Raw genomic sequence first — 21,462 nt, 5'->3', positions numbered from 1 at the left:
AAGACTTAATACTGTTTTCTTTTAGAAGTTTGTTTTTCAGTTTTCTGATCTCAATTTTTGTCTATGGATTGATGTAAGAGTTGAGATTTATCTTTTGCCTATTGATGGCCAGTTGTTCCAGCACCTTTTGTTGAAAAGATTGTGCTTTTCCCATGGAATTATGTTGGCATCTTTGAAGCTGCATGAATGGATCTGTATCTGGAATCTCTATGTTTCACTGACATAAATCTATTCTTAGACCATATTGTCTTGATAATTATACTTCATATTTAAATCCTGACCCAGGTAATATAACTTCTCTGAAAAATTTCTGGCTATTCTAAGTCCTTTGAATCTCAATAAAAATTGTTAAAATCAGTTGAAATTCTAATTAAAAATACGGAGATTTGGATTGCAATTTAGTCTATAGATTACCTTCAGGAGAAATGACATCTTAACATTATCAAGTTTTCAAGTTCATGAACATAGTATATCTCTCCAATGATTTAAGTTGTCTTTAATTTCTCCTAGGAATTTGTTGTAGTTTTTAATGTACAGTCTTTGCACATCTTTTGTTAAACTTATCCATCACTATGCAAGTTTTGGATGCTACTGTAAGTGGTATTTTTATGTCTTATTTTCCAACTTTTCATTGTTACCATATAGAAATACATTTTATTTCTTACAATAACTTGCACCCTGTGATCTTGCTAAATTCACTAATTTTCCTAGTAACTGCTTTTTGCCTTTTTAGTATTTTCTATACATACCACATTGTGAATAAAGAGAGGTTTATTTCTTCTTTTCCTTTCCTTTCTTCTTGCACTAATGCACACTCTATGACCTTCAAAACAATTTTAAACAGAAGTGGTAGGTGTGGACATGTTTGTTTTTTTCCCTAATATTAAGAAGAAAAATTCCTTTTACCATTAATTATGATATTAGCTTTTCCATAGATGTCCATTAGCATGTTGAGGAAGTTTCTTTTAATTTCTAGTTTGCTGAAGCTGTTTATTGTGAACAGATTTTGGATTTGATCAAATTATTTTTAAATGCATCTCTTAAGGTGATTATTTTCAGATTTGATTTGTTTATATTTGCTAAGGATTTTGTACTTAAGTTTATGAGAGATATTTGTCTGACTTAACCCATAATATTCTTGGTCTGGATTTTGAATCAGCGTAGTTCTTGCTTCTTGATTTGGGCAGTGTTTCCCTTGTCTCTATTTTCTGAAAAAGTTTAAGATTAGCATTATTTCTTCCATAAATATTTGAGAGAATTTAGTGATGAAGTCCCGGGAAAGTTTTTAATTATGAAGTTAATCTTATTATTAAATATAAGGATGGTCAGGGTTTTTTTTTTATTGAATCTATTTTGTTAATTTGTATCTTTCAAGGAATTTTAAATTTTCATCCAAGTTGTCACCTTTATCGACATACATTTGTTTATAGTATTCCCTTATTATGTGTGATACCCATACTGATAACTACTGATAATTCTCTCTTTCATTACTGACATTGGTAATTTTGAATTCTCTTTTTTTGTGGTGATCAGTGCACCTAGATAACTTTATAGATAGTTTCAAAAGACCAACTTTGGTCTCACTGATTTTATATACTGTTTGTCTTTTTCCTATTGTATTAATTTCTACTTTTACTATTCCTTTCCCTTCTATTTAACTGAGATTTAATCTGCTCCTTTCCAACTTGTTGAAGTTGGAAGATTAGGTCATTGATTTTGTAACCTCCTTTTCTAACATAAGCATCTAAAGATAATTTAAATTCTTTTTAAATTTAAAGGAAATGGATATTCTTTCAAATTTTATTTCTCAAAATACTTTTGCCTTCAACTCTGAAAAAAATTTTTCTGTGTACAGAATTCTAGATTGGAAGTTTATTTTCTTCAACACTTGAAAAATGTTTGCTGTCTTCTGATTTGCACTATTTCATTGGGAAGTCTGATATTTTTCCTATTTGTTTCTCTTCATGTATTATGTTTTCTATTTTTGTGTAGTCTACAGATTTTTCTCTTCATTGCTGATTGTCAGCAATTTGATACTGACATGTTTTGGTGTTGTTTTATTTGCATTTATCCTTCTTGAGATTGCTCTTGGGGTCTGTTGATTTATAGATTCCGTCAAATAGGGAAAAATTTGATCATTTCTTTTTATACATATTTTTCTCTCACTCTTTCCTTTTTTTCTGGGACTTCAACCACACATCTATTGGAACTCTTGATATTTCCCACATCTCTGTTCATTTATACCATCTTTGTTCTCTCTTTGGTTCATTTTTGGTTTCTTTTGCCGTGCCCAAGTTCACTGGGTCTTTTATTTAGCCGCCTCTCTGAGGTTAATAATAATTCAGTGACATTTTCCCTTCATGTGTTAATACTCTTCATCTTTAGAAATATTAATTAGTTCTTCTTTACATCTTTCTCTCATTGCTTTCTTTCACATGACTGAGTGTAATTGTAATAGCTATCTTAAAGATTTTTCTGCTAATTCACTGCAGTATCTGTTTTTTTTCTATTGATTCTATGGCCGATTTTCTCCTGGCTATGGTTCAAAGTTTTGCTTCTTCATAGACCGCAATTTTATAATGGGTGCTGGACATTGTGAATTTTATGCTGTTGAATGTTTTCTGTTGTATACATTTAAATACTTGGACTTTGGTTTTACAGGAAGTTACATTCCCTATGAATAGTTTGATCGTTCTAAGATTTGTTTTTCTTCTTCTTCAAGTGAGTCTAGAGTATCTTTTACTTAAGAAGTAATTTAGTTCCTATACAAGGGTTATCTCTTCTTGGGTGTCTACTGAATGCTTCATATATTGAATAAGGTCTCTTTACTTTGACCCATGGAAATAAGAGTAATTTCTAGCTCTATATTAGATCTGGCAAGTTTTGACTCGCAGTTCTGTGGTAACTTGGTTTCCCACAGTAACTGCTCGTTGGTGGCCTTGTGAAATTTCCCAGTACACATATACAGATTGGCATTCAGCCAGAGAATTTCTGGAGCTCGTTCTCTGCATAGTTCCCTCATTTCCAGTGTTCATTTCTACAAATTCCAGCCACCTCTCTGAGGTCCAATCTCTGTCTCATAACTTAGCCAAAGTGTTGACCCATCTTTGGGCTCTTCCTCCCTGCACAGACCAGAAATTGCCTCCAGGTATGAAGCAAGGGCAGTAGTGGGTCTCTTTACCCTTCTCTCAGGGATCACAGTCCGGTGCTGCTTTTTACCCAATGTATGAAGAAATTATTTCATATGTTTCGTCCAATTCTCTCTCTTTCTTTCTTTCTTTCTTTCTTTCTTTCTTTCTTTCTCTCTTTCTTTCTTTCTTTCTTTGGAAAGAGAGCGCATACATAATCAGGGGAGGGGGCAGAGGGAGAAAGAGAGTCAGAGACAGAGACAGAGAGAAAGAGACAGAGAGAGACAGAGAGAGAATCCCAAGCAGGCTCTATGCTTAGTGCAGAGCCCAAAGCAGGGCTCCATCTCATGACTATGAGACCATGACCTGAGCCAAAATCAAGAGTTGGACGCTTAACCGAATGAGCCACCAGGTGCCCCCCATCCAATTATCTAATTGACTATAGCAAGAGGAAAAGTACTGTTACTTCTTTATGGGTGGCAGGTAGAGTCCTGGTCTTGCTAATTTTCTTGTCACTGGTCTGTCATGTACTGAGAAAGGTGAGTGAAAGTCTTCTCCTACTAAAATATTTGTTTCCCTTTTAATTTCTCATAGTTTATGGTTTAGAAATGTTATTTGTTCTTCCACTACTCCAAGTTGTTTCACATTCATTGCAATTTGTACCATTTGGCATTATAAAGTGCTTGTTTAATTCTCTTCACCCTCAATTTCTTAATATTAATACCATGTTTTATGCTTTTAATTTGTATTTTCCTTTCCTGTAATTTGCTTTTCAAACTTTATGAATTACTTTTTTTTTAAGGCCTGTTGCTTGTATACAGTATAGAACTGTTTTGTTCTTGAGATATAATCAGAGAGTAGTTTTTTTTTTCAAAAAAATAGGTTTTCTTTGCAATATCTCATTAGACTTCACATTTCCTGTTTTAATATATTTTTTCTAATCTTTATGCGGTTGGATTTCTTTGTGAGTTCCTTGTGTATCGTCTTCTGGTATTCAGGAAGGTTTGGATTTTTGTTCTTATGCTTATTTTTATTGTAAGTTTAATAGACATTGCTCTCTTTCTTTGGACAAATCCATTTGTTTCCAAGTATGAAAAAATTTTGTTTCCCATCCATCCATTTCCCTTCCCTTTCCTCTAGCATCCCATTATCTCCTTACACTTTATATGAACTTATAATTCCATTACTTGATTGTTAGCTTTGAATGTTCTTATTTGACTCCTAATTATAGTTGAGACAATCTGCAAACTTACTCTACTTCCCATCTCATTCACATACGCCCTCAGATATTGTATGAATTATCATCATTTCCACATTGTCTGGGCGCTGAATAACTACAATCATATTGATTATTCTAACACTATGTTTGTTTTTGGTTTTGCTTTCTTCATTTTAATTCTACAATTAACATATCAAATGCTCACAACGAGCCTTTTTTGCTCTGGCTTCTCCAATCATTTCTTTGTTAGCTGGGTAAAATAGTTTTTTTTCCCCAAAATTCCTTGGTGAGTATACATCATCTAATAAGTTTTGCTGATCTTCTATTTATTTGCTTTCAAACCATTTTCAAACATTTTATACATTACACAGATGTACAGTATAGTATAGTAGATAATAACCATATAAATCACGTAGAATAGAATATCCTGCCTTTTTCCCTACAGTCTCTTTTGATTGATGCTGTGCCTGCTACTTTTGTATTATTCCTCAAGAAACCAGATTTTTCTTTCCCGGCTACTGAAAGAAGTTTCTTTCAAGGAGAGTATTTTTGCCGATATTTTCTGAGGTCTGCTGCCCTCAGCCAGCTTGGAATTTGCTCTTCCCTGGAGCTTTTACTATCACTTACCGAGCACAGCTTCTGCGCTCACCTTAGCTGCTTTGAAACCCTAATTAGCTTTCTGAGATTGTGGATTTTGTTTTTGTCTCCTAGTTACCCCGACAAAGATTCTGTGGAGGTTTTCTCTATTTGCATCACTGATTTTGTACAGTATCCAGAAGGAAAAGAATCTCTGTTTCACATCACCATGTGCACAGTGGAAGTTTCCCTGGTGACCCAACAAAGCTTCCCTTCTCTTTTCCCTTTGTGAATATGCAGTTGGACAACATAAGTCAATATGGCCTTTTTTCCCCTTTTTTTGCAGTTTTCTCCCTGTTTCTAGGCAGTTACAAGATTGTTCTCATCTATACTGTCACCCCGTTCCCAATAAAACTCACCAAGTTAGGTCTATACACAATCCAGACTCATTGTCACTTCCCTAGGTGACCCCACATATTTACCTATAGGTTCTGTCAATGAGATGCCCTAATATTCCACTGCAGATAATTTTAAGAAAGGGTATGAGCCTTGTGTATTTTTAGTGAGTTCTTAATCAGGAGAAAATGGAATGAGTGAGCTTCTGAATTGGTATTAAGATCAGGGATTTGCACCCCAATATTTCCATATCAACCAGGACCAGAAGCACCAGTATATATTTGAGAATTTTAAAAAGGGAAAATAAGGGGCACCTGACCCACGCAGTCGGTTAAGCGTCCGACTTCGGCTCAGGTAATGATGATCTCGCGGTTCCTGGGTTCGAGCCCCGCGTCGGGCTCTGTGCTGACAGCTCAGAGCCTGGAGCCTGCTTCTGATTCTGCGTCTCCTCCTCTCTGCCCCTCCCCCACTCATGCTCTGTCTCTCTCTCTCTTCAAAATAAATATAAAAAAAAATAAAAAGTGAAAATAAGTGAAAAAAATCATCCTAATCTTGAGATAGTTTTGACTCTTTATACAGAATGAAATTCATAAGTTATAGCAGACCTAGCAATAATTGAAGAGACTATGAAATTCCATTGTAAATTTAAGTTACCTGTTAGGCTTATTATTTTAGTAATCCTGGAAAAGGAATAGTGTCAAAGGTGTTATTTCAAAATCCTTAAAACCCCAATCTTGTTTTCCAGCGTCACTCATTGGATTGGACTTTCGGTTTCCCATTTGGCTTATTTGCATGTGAAACTAGGTTTAATAATCACATTCATGTGCTCCTTACAATTTATTGATTCATTTGTTGCTTAATATATCTTTGGAGTGAGAAATGGAAAAGTGTCCCAACGACAGGCGAAGCGAGCATCGTTGTCACTTTAGAAATATGACCAATAATTGAGAAACATTTTTGGTGGCCAATATGGGTACCTTTGGTAAAAATAAATTCAAATCTATGTTTAAAACTCTATAAAAATAAATAAATGACTTTTTCATTTTTCAGATATGGTCTTACAAGGGGGTTACACTACAGACTATTTGTTTCTTGGAAATTTCATTTATACGGTAAGATTACCCATATGATTCAATCGCTTTTTCTAGAAAGTTTGTAATTGAAAATTTCAAGCATTATAAGAATTCCATAAGTTTTAAATCTCCCTCATGCTCCCATACTTTTTCCAAGGAGGAACAGTGGTTGCATATGCATGTGTGTTGTGTGTGTGAATATATACACACACATATGTAATTTGTAGGAATGTGAAATGCATGTACCTAATGTATATTATCCTCTCTTCTTTTGTACGAGTAGGGAGATGCTCTTTTATATCTTGTTTTTTTCACTACACAGCGTACCTGCGTGATGGTATTTAACTAGTCTCCTATTAGTGGAAAGACTGTTCTGGGTCTTTTGCCATTATGAACAGTGTTGCAGTCTATTCTTTATGCCCATGGGTAGGTAGATCTGTAGGATAAATTTCTAGAAGTGTAACTGGCTGGATCAGAGAGTACTGTGAATCTTGGAAATTATTACTAAATTATCCCCCAAAAAGGTTGTACACAGTCATGAGAACATGAGTCACAGTTAGGTCTATACACAATCCAGACTCATTGTCACTTCCCTAGGTGACCCCACATATTTACCGCCCCCACTGGCGGTAGTCTTACCACACTTTTTGATCTAGTAGGTAAAATGGTATTCTATTGCAGTTTTTGCTTTGAGGATAGCATATTTGCATGAAGTAAAAAAAACCCTTTCATTTCTTTTGTATGTGTGTGTATAAAAGTTTGTTGAATTACTTTACCATTTGTCCTACAGGGTTGTTGGTCTTTTTATTACTAGTAGTAGATATTTGTGTGTTAAGGATGTTAATTTTTCCCCCATATTTGTTACATAAATGTATTTCCAGTTTTGCATATTATTTTTCATGCCATTTTTGTCATGCATGTATTCTGCATGTTGGTTTTATGTAGTTAAATGTATTGATATTTTTCTTTATGGCTTCTGAGTTTTGTGTCTTATTCACAATGTTGTATGTTATTCTTTTGGTCTGCAAGTGGAAACATATTCCTCTGCATGTTTGGGTTTTTTTTTTTTTCATTTAACAACACATGTTGGAACAACAAAACCACAAACCATGTTTTTCCTCATGTTTTCTTCTACGTAAGAAGCAATTTATTGGCATATTGCCTCTTTTCACTTTAGCTGGTTGTCGTTATTACTTCATGATAATGGGCGTGGCTTTTACCTCTGTGTTATATCTTCCTAAACATCAAATGAGGTTAGGTAGTATTTTCTTATTTATTTGGACATACGCATATAGTAAATTTCCTTCTTTTCAGACCTCCTCACATATAGACATGCATGCATACAAACATAAAAGATATTCCTTGTTAAGATGCCCGAGTAAATTGATATAAAGGAATCTCAACCTCCTAAGACAAAAAATGAATATATACAGTAAAACCAGCAACAACAAACTACGGCAAAATCAACTCAGCACAGCAACCAAAGAAGTAGAGGGGACTGCACCAATGCCAAAAACCTCAAAATGAGGTGTCAGGGGAGAAATGGGAGAGTTGGCAGGGTCAGCATGGTGACATCGCTGATCCAGCTTTCCTGACATGCTGTTCCCAGTGCCAGTGAGATGGAGGAAGCACTAAGCCAAAACAGAGCTGCTGGAGGAATGGAGTAAACCTCCAGGGAAGTAGAGTCTGCCTTGATGCTCTCAGGGAATTAAAGAAGGCCAGTGGGACTAAAGCACAGTGCAAACTGTGTGGCGGGCAAGGGAGGCTCAGGATAATGGCAAAGACGAACTTGGAGTGGTAGGTAGGGGCCAGTGCCTTGCCACCTTTAAGGTTTTGGAGAAGCTTAGATGGGACGATGCAGGCTAGCTGCAATGCTGAGTCTAGAGCGAGAAGAGTGGACATAAAGTCTGCTTCAAAAGCAGGACTTTAAACACCGAGTGTATCACACGTCTATTGCTGCACAGGAACCCACATTGTGACAAAATCATACTTAATGGAAGGAACACTGAAAGCTTTTTTTTTTTTTTTTTTTGAGATTAAGAATAGATGAAAAGTAAGAAAGTTGCTTGGTTTTCCCACCTTTCTTCGCCATCGTGGAGGAGTAAGATAAGGGGAGGAGCACAAGACGTTGAAAGGGGAAAAGCTGGTTTCCAACCATAGATGACACAAGTGTGCACGCAGAAAACACAAAAAAATTCTACAGATAAAATATTACAGTTACTAAGAGAGGCTGGCAGCTTGCTGGATATTGGCCAATATTTAAAAAATAAGAAATTCTATTTCAATATACCAACAATAAATATTTGGAAAATAAAAAATTTATATACTATTTTACCATTGTATCAAAAATAGGAAAAACATGAATAAATCTAACAAATAACATCCATGACTTCTGAGGAAAATTATAAGACTTGATTGGAAACATTAAGAACGTCTAAATGGAGAAATATACCATGCTCATTAATTGGAATATTCAATACTATAAAGGAAGTCAGCTGTCCTCAAATTGATTTATAGATTTACTGTAATCCCAATCAAAAGCCCCAGATGCCTGATGAGCTATTTCTAAAGTATGTATATGTCCAAATGCAAAAGGCCAAGAATAAGCCGATTTCAATCTCCCTCGTTCAACTGTGCTTTTTATCGATGGCACTTGGATTTCTAATCAGAAAGAAATCTTCCATTCTATTTATAAAGAATGTAAATATGAGCTCATGATAGAAGCATGGCTTTTGTCATATGTTGAAGGGCTTCTAAATATGAAGCACTTATTGAGAGGCCATACATTCTCTCCTTAATTAAAAGCTAGTAAAGCAATTAGCAACTATGGCACCAGAGTCCACTGGACATGGAGAAGGGGGGTCGGGGGTAGGGGGAGTCAGGGAGGGAGTGGGGTGATGTGGACCCTAATGGAAATTTTAATACATTTTCCCAATCTATTTTCCCTTTCCATCTCTTTGCACAGTATGTAGTTGTTACTGTTTGTCTGAAAGCTGGTTTAGAGACACTATCTTGGAATAAAGTGAGTATTCTTCAGGGTAGTTCCTCAATCCAGTATAGTTGTTTGCATGTTGATTTACTTTTTAAACTTTAGAAAATAAGCATCTTGCTCTGTTCTTCATATCTTACCTTCTTTTGTTTTGCATATTGAAATGATTTAAGCTGATGATGGCATGTTAGCCATCTAATGTTTTTAAAAATTCATTTCCCTGCCTTATATCTTAAATAGATTCAATTTATCATGATATTAATTGAGATCCTTAATTATTATTATCCAAGTACAGAACTATAATAGAAAATTTAGCGAATACAGAAAAGGAAAGAAATAAAAATTGCTTATACGTTTCAATGTCAATGACATGGACATTTTGGTTTCTATTTTTTCAGTCTTTGTTTTATTTATTTTTCATAAAAATAGAATTCTAATGTACCTAACAGTTTATGATTTGCTTTTTTTCACTAGACACTAGATCTTTAACATTTTTCCATATCTTTTTTAAATTTTTTTTTTCAACATTTATTTATTTTTGGGACAGAGAGAGACAGAGCATGAACGGGGGAGGGGCAGAGAGAGAGGGAGACACAGAATCGGAAACAGGCTCCAGGCTCCAAGCCATCAGCCCAGAGCCTGACGCGGGGCTCGAACTCACGGACCGCGAGATCGTGACCTGGCTGAAGTCGGACGCTTAACCGACTGCGCCACCCAGGCGCCCCACATTTTTCCATATCTTTAACATTTATACTTCATTTAATGACTGTATAATATTTTATCACTTGGAGACTTATTTATATTTTTAGAATAATTGTTTTTTAACTTCGTTACTGTAAATGATATATAATCAGTACTGTTATGAACACAGATGTACTTGTGTATTTACAGACACGAGTAATAATTTCCCTAGGATATTATTAAAAGTGGAACTTCTGATACGTAGAATGTTTTTATAAACTGATCAGTAATTTAAGTGAATCTATATGTAGGTACATATACACCTATAAATAAGTTGTTTTCCAAGCTGCACTCAAAAGTTTATGACAGAAAATGAATTTTAACAGGCCTGTCACTTTTGGAGAGCTACGATTATGTAGCATATCATGAGTTTCTGCGCCAGTGTAATCAACACAGTTCTCACTGCTACTGTCCCCAACTGAACGTCAACACAAAGGTGGGACTGAAGTGTGCCGAACAAAAATTATTTTATTAGCAATTCATAAGGCACACCACTTGTAAATGTGGTACTATACTGCATTAATGTAACATAAACAAGCAATTATTTTCTATTCCTCCTTTTAATTGTTATTAAATTCCCTGCAGTATGAATGTTTCTTAGATCCACGATGACCTTACACTGTCCACATACGGTGAATCTCATTTATGAATACGGCATCGTTTCAAGGCCAAAGCAGACTTAACAAAACACAGAGGTCTCTTCTGGCCCACAAGCTCCCAGGCTCCTGCCCTCCAGCTCACATGTTGGCCAGGAAGGAGCCTGGGGATTAGGGCAGCAAAGAAAAGGGACTAGTTCTCCCGTTTGGTCAGAGGCTGCTCTGCCCTGTGTGGAGAGTCCAGGAGGGAGCTTGTGTTTCTTCACTGGGAAAGAAGGTTCTGCAAGCCACTATTTAGGTACAGAGAAGGAGCCAGGGCAGAGATAACAGAATATATCTTAGAGCAGCAATGGTGGCTTACTGCTGTCCCCCAGGGGATGGTCCCGACAGAAACCCACCTGGGATCCAAGCCACGCAGAATGCCTCACATTGCAGCTCATGTTTATGCCAACTCTAAGGGAATGGTTACACGGAAATGCACTCAAGTGTTAGAAGAGTTTAAAGCTCACACTCTTGAGCAGATTCTCTTCTCCATCATCTCCTACGTGACCACAAGAGAGAAATCCTTTGAGTAAGAGATGATTTCCAAAGAGTGTAAAAAACTGCCTTTGAAAGTGACTCATAAACAAGTAACAATAAATACTCTAATAAACAGCAGATTGGGGTTTTTCCCTCCATATTTTTTTGTTCAGATAGGATTAAGCAATGAGCAGTACCTACTAGGATGACAGCACTTGAACCCTTAAGAAATTATCTCATCTAACAAACTGAGGGTTGATGGGGGTGGGAGGGAGGGGAGGGTGGGTGATGGGTATTGAAGAGGGCATCTTTTGGGATGAGCACTGTGTGTTGTATGGAAACCAATATGACAATAAATTTCATATATTGAAAAAAAAGAAATTATCTCATCTAGCGAATCACTGATTTATGCATAGATGATAACTCTGAGGTACCCAGTACGACCAGGTTTAGAGCACAGGTCTCCTACTCGTTGTCATTACAATTCCTCTGCTAACACAAATCATACAAGGCAACAGATCAGATCAACAGAAGGACCTGCCTTCTTATCATTTACCATTAAGAATTTGGCAGTTTCTAGCCCCAGGCACAGACAGTGATCCTTCACCCAAGATTACCTTGATCTGACTGACATAGGGACTTTATATGCACAGAAAACCCTCCAGTTTCATTCAGTCTAAGAATCACAACTTCTGCCATCTTCCCAGAATTATTCATGCAGGACAGATACGATAAGGTCGAATTTTTACCCCTCTCGATTCTGTTCAAACTTTATTCTGAGAAGGATGTTAGAAAGGAAAGCTCAAGTGTCAAGAAATCAAAAGACTGTCATTTCCTTCACGTGAGAACACATGGCCCGGACCGTTGATAGAGTTCAATAATTTCTTCCTTTTAAATGGAAAAGGCTGAAGGGTTTCTGCAATATTTTTCTTTCTGCAGTTTAATCATCTGGCAATTTGGGGAAGTATAATTATATGGCTGGTGTTTTTTGCAATTTACTCTTTCTTATGGCCCACCATTCCTGTTGCTCCTGAAATGACAGGACAGGTCAGTTCTATTAACTGTCAGTGGTGAGTATGCTTTACATTCCTCATGAAAACTTAGGTTTGTTAATAATAACAGTCTGTGGGGCGCCTGGGTGGCTCGGTCGGTTAAGCGTCCGACTTCGGCTCAGGTCATGATCTCACGGTCCGTGAGTTCGAGCCCCGCGTTGGGCTCTGTGCTGACAGCTCGGAGGCTGGATCCTGTTTCAGATTCTGTGTCTCCCTCTCTCTCTGCCCCTCCCCCATTCATGCTCTGTCTCTGTCTCAAAAATAAATAAACATGAAAACAAATTTTTTTTTTTAAATAACAACAGTCTGCTATCTACTTTCAAAGTAATTTGGAAAGAAAAGATGAAATCAATACAATTAGAAATAGCTGGTGACCCAACTAAATTCTGGTTGAAGTTTTAGTTATAATATTGTTTCATTGAAATCACATTACTTCAAACTTCAAAATTACTTAGCTATGGTTTCCAAAATTGTTATTTTTTGTAACTAACTGATAAAAGGTATAATCACAATCATCTAAAATAGATAATATTGTAGTTATATTTTTCATGTTAATGTGCTATATGCTTAAATTATTAGGTACTTTTTATAAGGTATGTATGGCAACTAAGAAACTATTTTTATTTGAAATGTTTAACCAGAATGGACATTCCTTGGACCTCCAGAAGCTCCAGCTTCTAAATATTAGAAACTTTTATTTCACTTATGTTAAACCTCAGAGGTGATATAATTTTTAGACTGTTACAATTGTTTACATATTTATAAATTCTACTTTGTCTATACCTATTATGGGGAATAGGCCTATGATGCTTACAAAATGGATCACAGAATTATGATGTTAGGACTAGAGGTAGTCTTGGTCCAAAGTTGTTCACTTGCCAAATGGAGAAACACAGGTCCAGAGTTGTCCGGTTCAATCCCAGTGGTCTGTCTACCACAAAGTCATCCTTCACACTCCTGTCTTTCTCTGTGGAAATGGGAGATGACCCTTGTACCCCTGGATCATGGCAGCCCACTTCCCAGGAAATAAGAATTTTAAGAGACTTCTTGTTTTAGCCATGACCAAGTGGCCAGGATTGGATGAACCTGACAAAAACAACTCTGAAAACTAAACAAGATATAAGAATTGTTTGAAGACACTGGCTAGAAATGAACAGAGATAATACTCGAGGGAATGATTCTTGAAAAAAAGGGAAGCCTTTTCCATCCTTTCCTTCTTTACCCTGGCTCCTTCCCTATGAGCATTTCTTAGCTTGTAGTGCAAGAAAAAAAGCCCAAAGTTAATGCAGTGATCTTACTGGGAAGGTAGAATTCAGAGTCCTAGGCTGCTGAAATGCCTGGACTTGAGGGACAAAACCCTCAAGAAGAGGCAGCCATGGAGAAGTGAGAAGCACAGTATCAGGGAAAGACTTTGATACGGTCAAGGGTTGTTTGAAGTTTTGTTTTCCCTTGAGGCCATGGTAGTTATTATTTCCATGGTGTAGGTAGTACTTTCTTCTAATTTGAGGCATTTACATCTAGGCCATGGCTTTTCTGGGATCTCAGGAAGACCCCGAATGTTTACCAAGGGCATTCCCATTTGGCAAGGCTTAAACTACAATCTCTGTCTCCCCAGCACTGGGTGGGTGCCACGTCTTTGCTCGGTTTTTCAACCTGCCATCTCTTTTCTGCTGGGTCTCTGAAAGTCTCACCCCGCACATTCGCTGTTTAAGAGTGAATCCAGGAGTTAAGGGCAACAGACACACTTCATTTATATGTCAAAGAGGAAACTGAGCATTATGAACTCTGAAAATGAAAACATGACATATCAAAATGTATAGGATGTAGCTGATGCATTACTTAGAGGGAAATTTTTAGCACCATAATCATGTCTGTAAAAAAGAAGGTTCTCAAATATCAGCTCTAGCTTCCATGTTAAGAAACTAGAAAAAGGACAAATGAAACCCAAACTGAGAAGAAAGGAAATAATAAAGATAAAATGACCAAATTATACAATGGTCAAAATATTCAAATAGATACTTCACCAAAGAATACATATGAATAACAAAGGAAAAGAAAAGATGCTTAACATCATTAGTTATGAGATAAATACAGATTAAACTGAGACAGCAGCACACAACTAGGAGAATGGCTGCAACTATAAAAATGTCAACACCAAGTGTCCCTGAGGATGCAAAGCAACTGCCACCCTCATATGCTGCGCATAAGAACGTAAAACACTGTCTCCGGCTCTGTGCTGACAGCTCAGAACCTGGAGCCTGTTTCAGATTCCGTGTCTCCTTCTCTCTCTGCCCCTCCCCCGCTGGTGTTCTGTGTCTCTCTCTGCCTTTCAAAAATAAATAAATGTTTAAAAAAAATTTTTTTAATAAAAAAATGTAAAATGCTTTGGAAAGCAGTTTGGCAGTTTCATAAAGGTCTTAACGTACGTGTTATAGCGTGTATTTAACATGCTATAATGCCCAATGTTTTAGCAGCATTATCAACAATAGCCAAACTATGGAGAGACCCCAAACGTCCATCAACCAATTAATGGATAAAGAAGATGTGGTATATGTACACAATAGAATATTACTCAGCCATCAAAAAGAATGAAATCTTGCCATTTGCCATGATGTTGATGGAGCCTGAATGTATTATCCTAAGTGAATTAGGTCAATCAGAGAAAGACAAATACCATATGATTTCATATAGATGAGCATATGGGAAGAGGGGATAAGAGAAGAGAGGGAAACAAACCACAAGAGACTCTTAACGATATAGAACAAATCATGGGTTGATGGAGGGAGGTGGAGGGGAGATGGGGCTACATGGGTGATGAGTATTAAGGAGGGCACTTGTTGTGATGAGTGCTGGGTGTTGTATGTAAGTGACAAATCACTGAATTCTACTCCTGGAACCAATATGGCACTGTATGTTAATTAACTAAACTTTAAGTTAAAAAAAAGGGGGAAAAAAAGTATAACATACATATACCATAAGAACCTGTCATTCCACTCCGATATTTACCCAAAAGAAATGAAAGCATACGTCCACAAAAAGACTTGAATATAAATATTCAAGGCTGCCTTGTTTGCAACAGCCCAAACTGGGAACAGCGCAAAAGTGCATTGACTGGTGAATAAAAACACAAATCACCATACAACTGAATTATTATTCAGCAATAAAAATGAATAAACTGTTGACATATACAACAACTTGGATGGCTCTCAAAATAATTATGTTGAGAGAAATAAACCAGGCCAAGAAGTTTACAAACTGTATGGATCTGTTTATAGAAATTTCCAACAAATTTATAGTGACAGAAAGCAGATCAATAGTAAACTGGAGACATGGGTGGTGGGTGGTAAATGGCACACGAGGCCAGGAAGGAGTGCTTACACTGAAGGATAAAGAGACTTCTGGGGGTGCTAGTTATATTCTTGCTGTGTTAATGAGCTCATGGATATAATGTATGCCAAACATATCAAATTGTTCACTTTAAATATGTTCAGTGTATTTTAAGTCAAACTATGCCTTGATAAATCTGTTAAAATAATAAAATATTTAAATGAGACTTAATTCATGAATGTGGTGGAATAAGCACTGTAGTAAGGGAATGGTGACAGGCTGTTTTTTTCTCATTTTAAAAGAGAATACTTATATTGTCATAAATTCTGTATTAAAATTGAGAATTTTAATGAAAACCTGAGAACTTTTACCCTAAGATCAGGAACAAGAAAAGGATATCTACTCTCACCACTTCTTTTCAACATAGTACTAGAAGTCCTAGCCACAGCAATCAGACAAGAAAAAGAGATAAAAGGCACCCAAATTGGTTAGGAAGAAGGAAAACTTGTCACTATTTGCAGATGACATAATACTGTATGTAGAAAACACTGAAGACACCACCAAAAAAACAAACAAACAAACAAACAAACAAACAAACAAACAACTGGACCTTATAATGAATTCAGTAAGGTCGCAGGACACAAAATCAATATACAGAAATCCACTGCATTTCTATACGTTAATAATGAAGTAGGAGAAAGAGAAATTAAGAAAACAATCCATTTACAACTGCACCAAAACCAAGAAGATACCTAGGAATAAACTTACCAAGGAGGTGACAGATCTGTACTCTGAAAACTATAAAGCATTGATGAAAGAAACTGAAGATGACAAACAAATGGGAAGGTATTCCATGCTCATCGATTGGGAGAATAAATATCATTAAAATGTCTATACTACCCAAAGCAATCTACACGTTTAGTGCAATCCCTATCAAAATACCAACAGCATTTTCACAGAACTAGAACAAATAATCCTTAAATTTGAGTGGGACTACAAAAGATACCAAATAGCCAAAGCAATCTTGAGAAAAAAGAACGAAACTAGAGGTAACGCAATCCCATATTTCAAGATATATTACAAATCTGTAGTAAACAAAACAGTGTGGTGCTGACACAAAAACAGACACATAGATCAAAGGAACAGAATAGAGAACCCAGAAATAAACCCATTATTAATCTTCAAGAATATGCAATAGGAAAAAGACATTCTCTTCAACAAATGATGTTGAGAAAACTGGGCAGCTAGATATAAAAGAATGCAACTGGACCACTTTCTTATATCATACACAAAAACAAACTAAAATTTATCATTTTAAGTCTTGTACTTTTCCAAATGTTTTAAGCATAAGTTGAGTGTTAAGGTGAAGGAATATGCAGTTTGTTGTTTAGATATTAAATGAAATATTTTTTTCTTACTTGTTCCTCAGTTCCTTTAAAAATCATTTCCCCAATACACCTTTCATGCATACGTCCAGAAGAAAGCTGTTCTCCACTGAGAGAGCCAAACAATAATAAGCCAGTTACTCTGGGCTTGAGCTACCTGCTTCTGGGTCCAGGGTGTTAAGTATATGTATTGTTTCAGTTCTTAAAATACACTCAAATCTAGAGAGTGAAAACTCCTTGACGTTTGTAGCAAAGACGTATTTAATTTCTTCCTTTCCTTTGATTTTTATTTCTATTCATAAATCCTCTCTTTACCATTGGCAAAACTGCCAAGACTGCAAAGGCAAAGTGTTTACATACAGATCTATTGATTTTCGTCACGCACACGTCACAGAAAAGGTTTTCCACTCTGAGTTTGGCATAGCATGCAGGAAATCTATTTACCAAACCAGTAAAAACAAACCTCCCTACCGAAAAAGTATTGGGATCAGGCAGAATACTGGAACTGTGGAACAGAACTCCTGCAAGTAACTCCATTTGTGCTGAAGTTACCTAGTTTGATTACTTTTGTTATACATACAAAAGTCAAGAGTCTCACATACAGTTGGCCAACAGACACATGAAAAGATACTCAACGTTACTAATCATCAGTGAAACACAAATCAAAACCACAAGGAGATATCGCCTCGTAACAGTCAGAATGGCTACTATCAAAAATACAGGAGGGGCACCTGGGTGGCGCAGTCGGTTAAGCGTCCGACTTCAGCCAGGTCACGATCTCGCGGTCTGGGAGTTCGAGCCCCACGTCGGGCTCTGGGCTGATGGCTCAGAGCCTGGAGCCTGTTTCCGATTCTGTGTCTCCCTCTCTCTCTGCCCCTCCCCCGTTCATGCTCTGTCTCTCTCTGTCCCAAAAAAATAAATAAACGTTAAAAAAAAATTAAAAAAAAAATACAGGAAATGACAAGCGTTGGTGAGGATGTGGCGAAAAGAGAACTGCTGAGCACCGTTGGTGGGAATGTAAACTGGTGCAGCCACTGTGGAAAACACTATGCCTCTTTGCACCTCTGTGATCAGGAGCAGCAGTATGTGATCAGAGCAAACACCTACAATATTTGGAGAACAGGGTCCTTTTCCCTCGGCCAAATTCCCCTAACCTGTATGCGAGATGCTTCAGAAATATGTGCCAATTGGCTGGGAGTACATGATGGGGAGCTGCTACTGGGCAAAGAGCTGAAATTGACCAAAACTAAACACAGTTTAATTTTGCAAGTTACCCCCTGGAATATGCAAGCCTTCAACAGATTCCAGAGTTCAAAAACAATTATAACAGACACATCCTATGAGTGCAATTACTGTCGGGGGCGGGGGGCAGACAGCTTCCCATTGCTTCCTATTCTGCCATTGTCCTAGAATCCTGTTTTATTTATTTCTGCTCTATTCCTTATTATTTTCTTCCTTTTGGCGAGCTGTGGGCTTGATTGTTCTTGTTTCTCTAGCTCCCAAGTCGTTAGTTAGCTCATTTGAGATCTTTTTTTCTTGACGTAAACATTTATTACTATAAACTTCCTTCTTAAAACTGCTTTTGCCACAGCCCATAAGTGTTGATATGTTGTGTTTTCATTTTTGTTTGTCCAGAGATACTTTCCTGTTTCCTCTTTTGTTGTTTCTGAGCTTGTTTTGTTGTTGTACCTTCTTTTTAAAGTATAATTAACATACAGTGTTATTTAATTTCAAGTGTACAAGATAGTGATTCAACAACTCTATATATTATGCTATCTCACTTCAAGTGTAACTGCCCTCTGTCACCATACGACGCTATTACAATATCCTTGATTATATTCATTCACCACACTTTACCTTTAATCCCAAGACTTATTCATTCAATAACTGGAAGCCTGTACCTCCCACTCCTCTTTACCCATTTCACCAATCCTCTCATCCCCAACCCTCTGACAACCACCAGATTGTTCTCTGTATTTATGGGTCTGTTTCTGTTTGTTTATTCGTTTTTAGATTCCATATGTAAATCAAATCATAGGGTATTTGTCTTTCTCTGTCTGATGTGTTTCACTTAGCATAATACCCTCTAGGTCTACCTGTGATGTCATAAATACCAAGATATCATTTTTTACTATGAAAATAATACACACACACACACACACACACACACACACACACACCCCATTTCTTTATCCATTCATCTACTGATAGACACTTAAGTTGCATCCATGTCTTGGCTACTGTACATAATGCTGCAATAAATAGAGGGGTGCACATATGTTTTTGAAGTAGTGTTTTCTTTTTCTTTGGGTAAATACCCAGTACTGGAATCACTGGATCATACATTATTGCTTTTTAAATTCGAGGGACCTCCATGCTGTTCTCCATAGTGGCTCCATCAATTTACATTCTCAACAATGCACAAGGGTTCCTTTTCCTCCACATCCTCACCAACATTTGTTATTTATTTCTGGCCATTCTGAGATACAAGGTGATGTCTCACTATGGTTTTGATTTGCATTTCTCTGATGATTACTGACGACTAGTGATGTGAGGTAGCCTTTCATGTGTCTATTGGTCTGTAGGAAGTAGAATAAAAAAATTTACAAAAAAATATAGTAAAAAATTTTTAAAAATTTATAAAAATGGAAAATAAATTTTTTCTTATTCTGTATTCAAGATTAAAAGAAAAGGAAAAAAAAAAACCAAATAGATGGACCAGCGAACAGAATGAAATCGAAACGAAATTACGTCCAGTTTGCCCTGGAAGCCAAACTATAAAGCACCGTGTATCTGCACACTTAGGAGGCAGAGAGACTTGTGGTCCTCTAGGGCTTGGTTGGTGCAGTTGGATGGGGCTTGGTGTAACGGCTCGATTGTCCACTAGGTGGCTCTGCTTAGCTTACGGGGATGGACGGATGCACGTGTATGGGAGAGGGGAAAATGGCATTACCCAGCTTCCCAGTCTGGCACAGGAACACCGCACTCTCACTGACCAGCAGTCAAGCAACCCTCCTATGTCTCTGTTTTCTGTCCACTCCCTGCTTCTACACTGTCTGCATTTAAGCCATCCTGCTATGCAGCACCTCCGTCCAGAATTTTGTTTCAGACGGGGCTGTTTCCACACAGCCCCCCCCCCCCCCCCCCACTTCTGAGGGCCCTGTGGCTTGGACCTGCTCCAACCCTCTGGGGGAGGGTCTCATTGAGCAATGGCTGGGTGCCGGCTCGCCCCAGCAGAAGTTCGTGCAATTGCGCAGAAGAGGTTAAGGGGTTATGGTAAATCACAACGCACAACCGACACCACGTTTGGCCTCATCCTGGCATCTTTGTTTCAGTGCCAGCAAACGTGGCCCTTCCCTGGGGTCCGCTGGAACCTTTGCCTGTGGGGAGGTCCTCTACCAAATGCCCTCCTAGCAGGGGAACTGCTTCTCCCCACGTAGCCCCCAGGCCTCGGACCTCACTGCCTGCTCCCGGGGATTCGCCCTTCCCACCAGAGCACTGCCAGGTATTGAGCTGTGGAATTTCTGACTGCTCTCCCCTGTTTATAGAGCCCTAATGGTATTGAAACCCTCTCATTTCTCCTTTCTCCCTTTCTTGTCCAGTTACTTGTGGCTGTTTCCACTCTTTCCCTCCAGCTACTTTCAGCGGGAGTGCTTTTCCTGTACTCTGCCCCCTTTCTCTGTCCTCTCTCTGCAAAAACAGCTCTCTACCCTCCATGGCCTCTCTCCCCCAGTTTACCTCTCCGCACTGTGTACCTGCCAAGTTCTGTGGCTCAAGTTATGCAGACTGTTGTGTTCATCCTCAGATCAATTTTCTAGGAGTGCAAAATGGTTTGGTGCTCATCTAGTTGGATTTCAGGGACGAGAGAAGCAGAGAACTTCCACGCTGCTCCAGCATCCTGGCCCCTCCCTCAGGAAACCTCTATTGACCATCTATAAATCTTCCTTGGAAAAATGTCTATTCAGGTCCAATTTAGTTTTGTTGTTGCTGAGTTCTGTAAGTTCTTTGTATATTTTGGATGTTAGGTTCTGATTGGATATATGATTTGCAAATTATCTCCTGTTCAGTAGGATGTCTTTTGTTTTGTTGATGGTTTCCTTTGCTGTGCAAAAGCTTTTCATTTGGGTGTAGTCCAAATAGTTGACTTTTGCTTTTTTGCCCCCTTGTCTGAGGAAACATATCTAGAAAAATGTTCCTAGCGCTGATGTCAAAAAGATTACACCTATGTTTTCTTCCAGGAGCTTTATGGTTTCAGGTCTCACTTTAATCCACTTTATTTTTGTGTATGATATAAGAAAGTGGTTCAGTTTCATTCTTCTGTATATAGCTGTCCAGGTTTCTCAACATCATTTATTGAAAAGAGTGTCTTTCCCCCATTTTATGGTCTTGCTTCCTTTGTCATAGATTAATTGACCATATTAGCAGGGGGTTATTTCTGAACTCTCTATTCTTTTCCATTGA

At 37.6% G+C, this 21,462-nt stretch overlaps 1 protein-coding gene and 1 long non-coding RNA gene across 2 annotated transcripts in view; one reads left to right on the top strand and one right to left on the bottom strand.

The window, feature by feature from the left end:
* LOC121012754 (uncharacterized) overlaps positions 1-21,462 on the bottom strand; it is a 128,663-nt gene that overhangs the window by 49,409 nt on the left and 57,792 nt on the right. The gene's annotated exons all lie outside the window — the stretch shown is intronic.
* The window catches only part of LOC121012753 (phospholipid-transporting ATPase IB-like), a 219,713-nt gene that overhangs the window by 168,210 nt on the left and 30,041 nt on the right, over positions 1-21,462 (top strand). Inside the window, 3 exon segments of the mRNA XM_040448069.1 lie at positions 6,370-6,431; positions 9,358-9,414; positions 12,177-12,284. Of these exon segments, the coding sequence (XP_040304003.1) occupies positions 6,370-6,431; positions 9,358-9,414; positions 12,177-12,284 (227 nt within the window).

The sequence above is a fragment of the Herpailurus yagouaroundi genome, unplaced genomic scaffold, assembly GCF_014898765.1.
Source record: "Herpailurus yagouaroundi ecotype Mexico unplaced genomic scaffold, PumYag 197, whole genome shotgun sequence".
NCBI classification, from domain to species: Eukaryota; Metazoa; Chordata; class Mammalia; order Carnivora; family Felidae; genus Herpailurus; species Herpailurus yagouaroundi.
The sequence above is the reverse complement of the archived record's forward strand: the minus strand, read 5'-3'. Positions and strand labels throughout refer to the sequence as shown.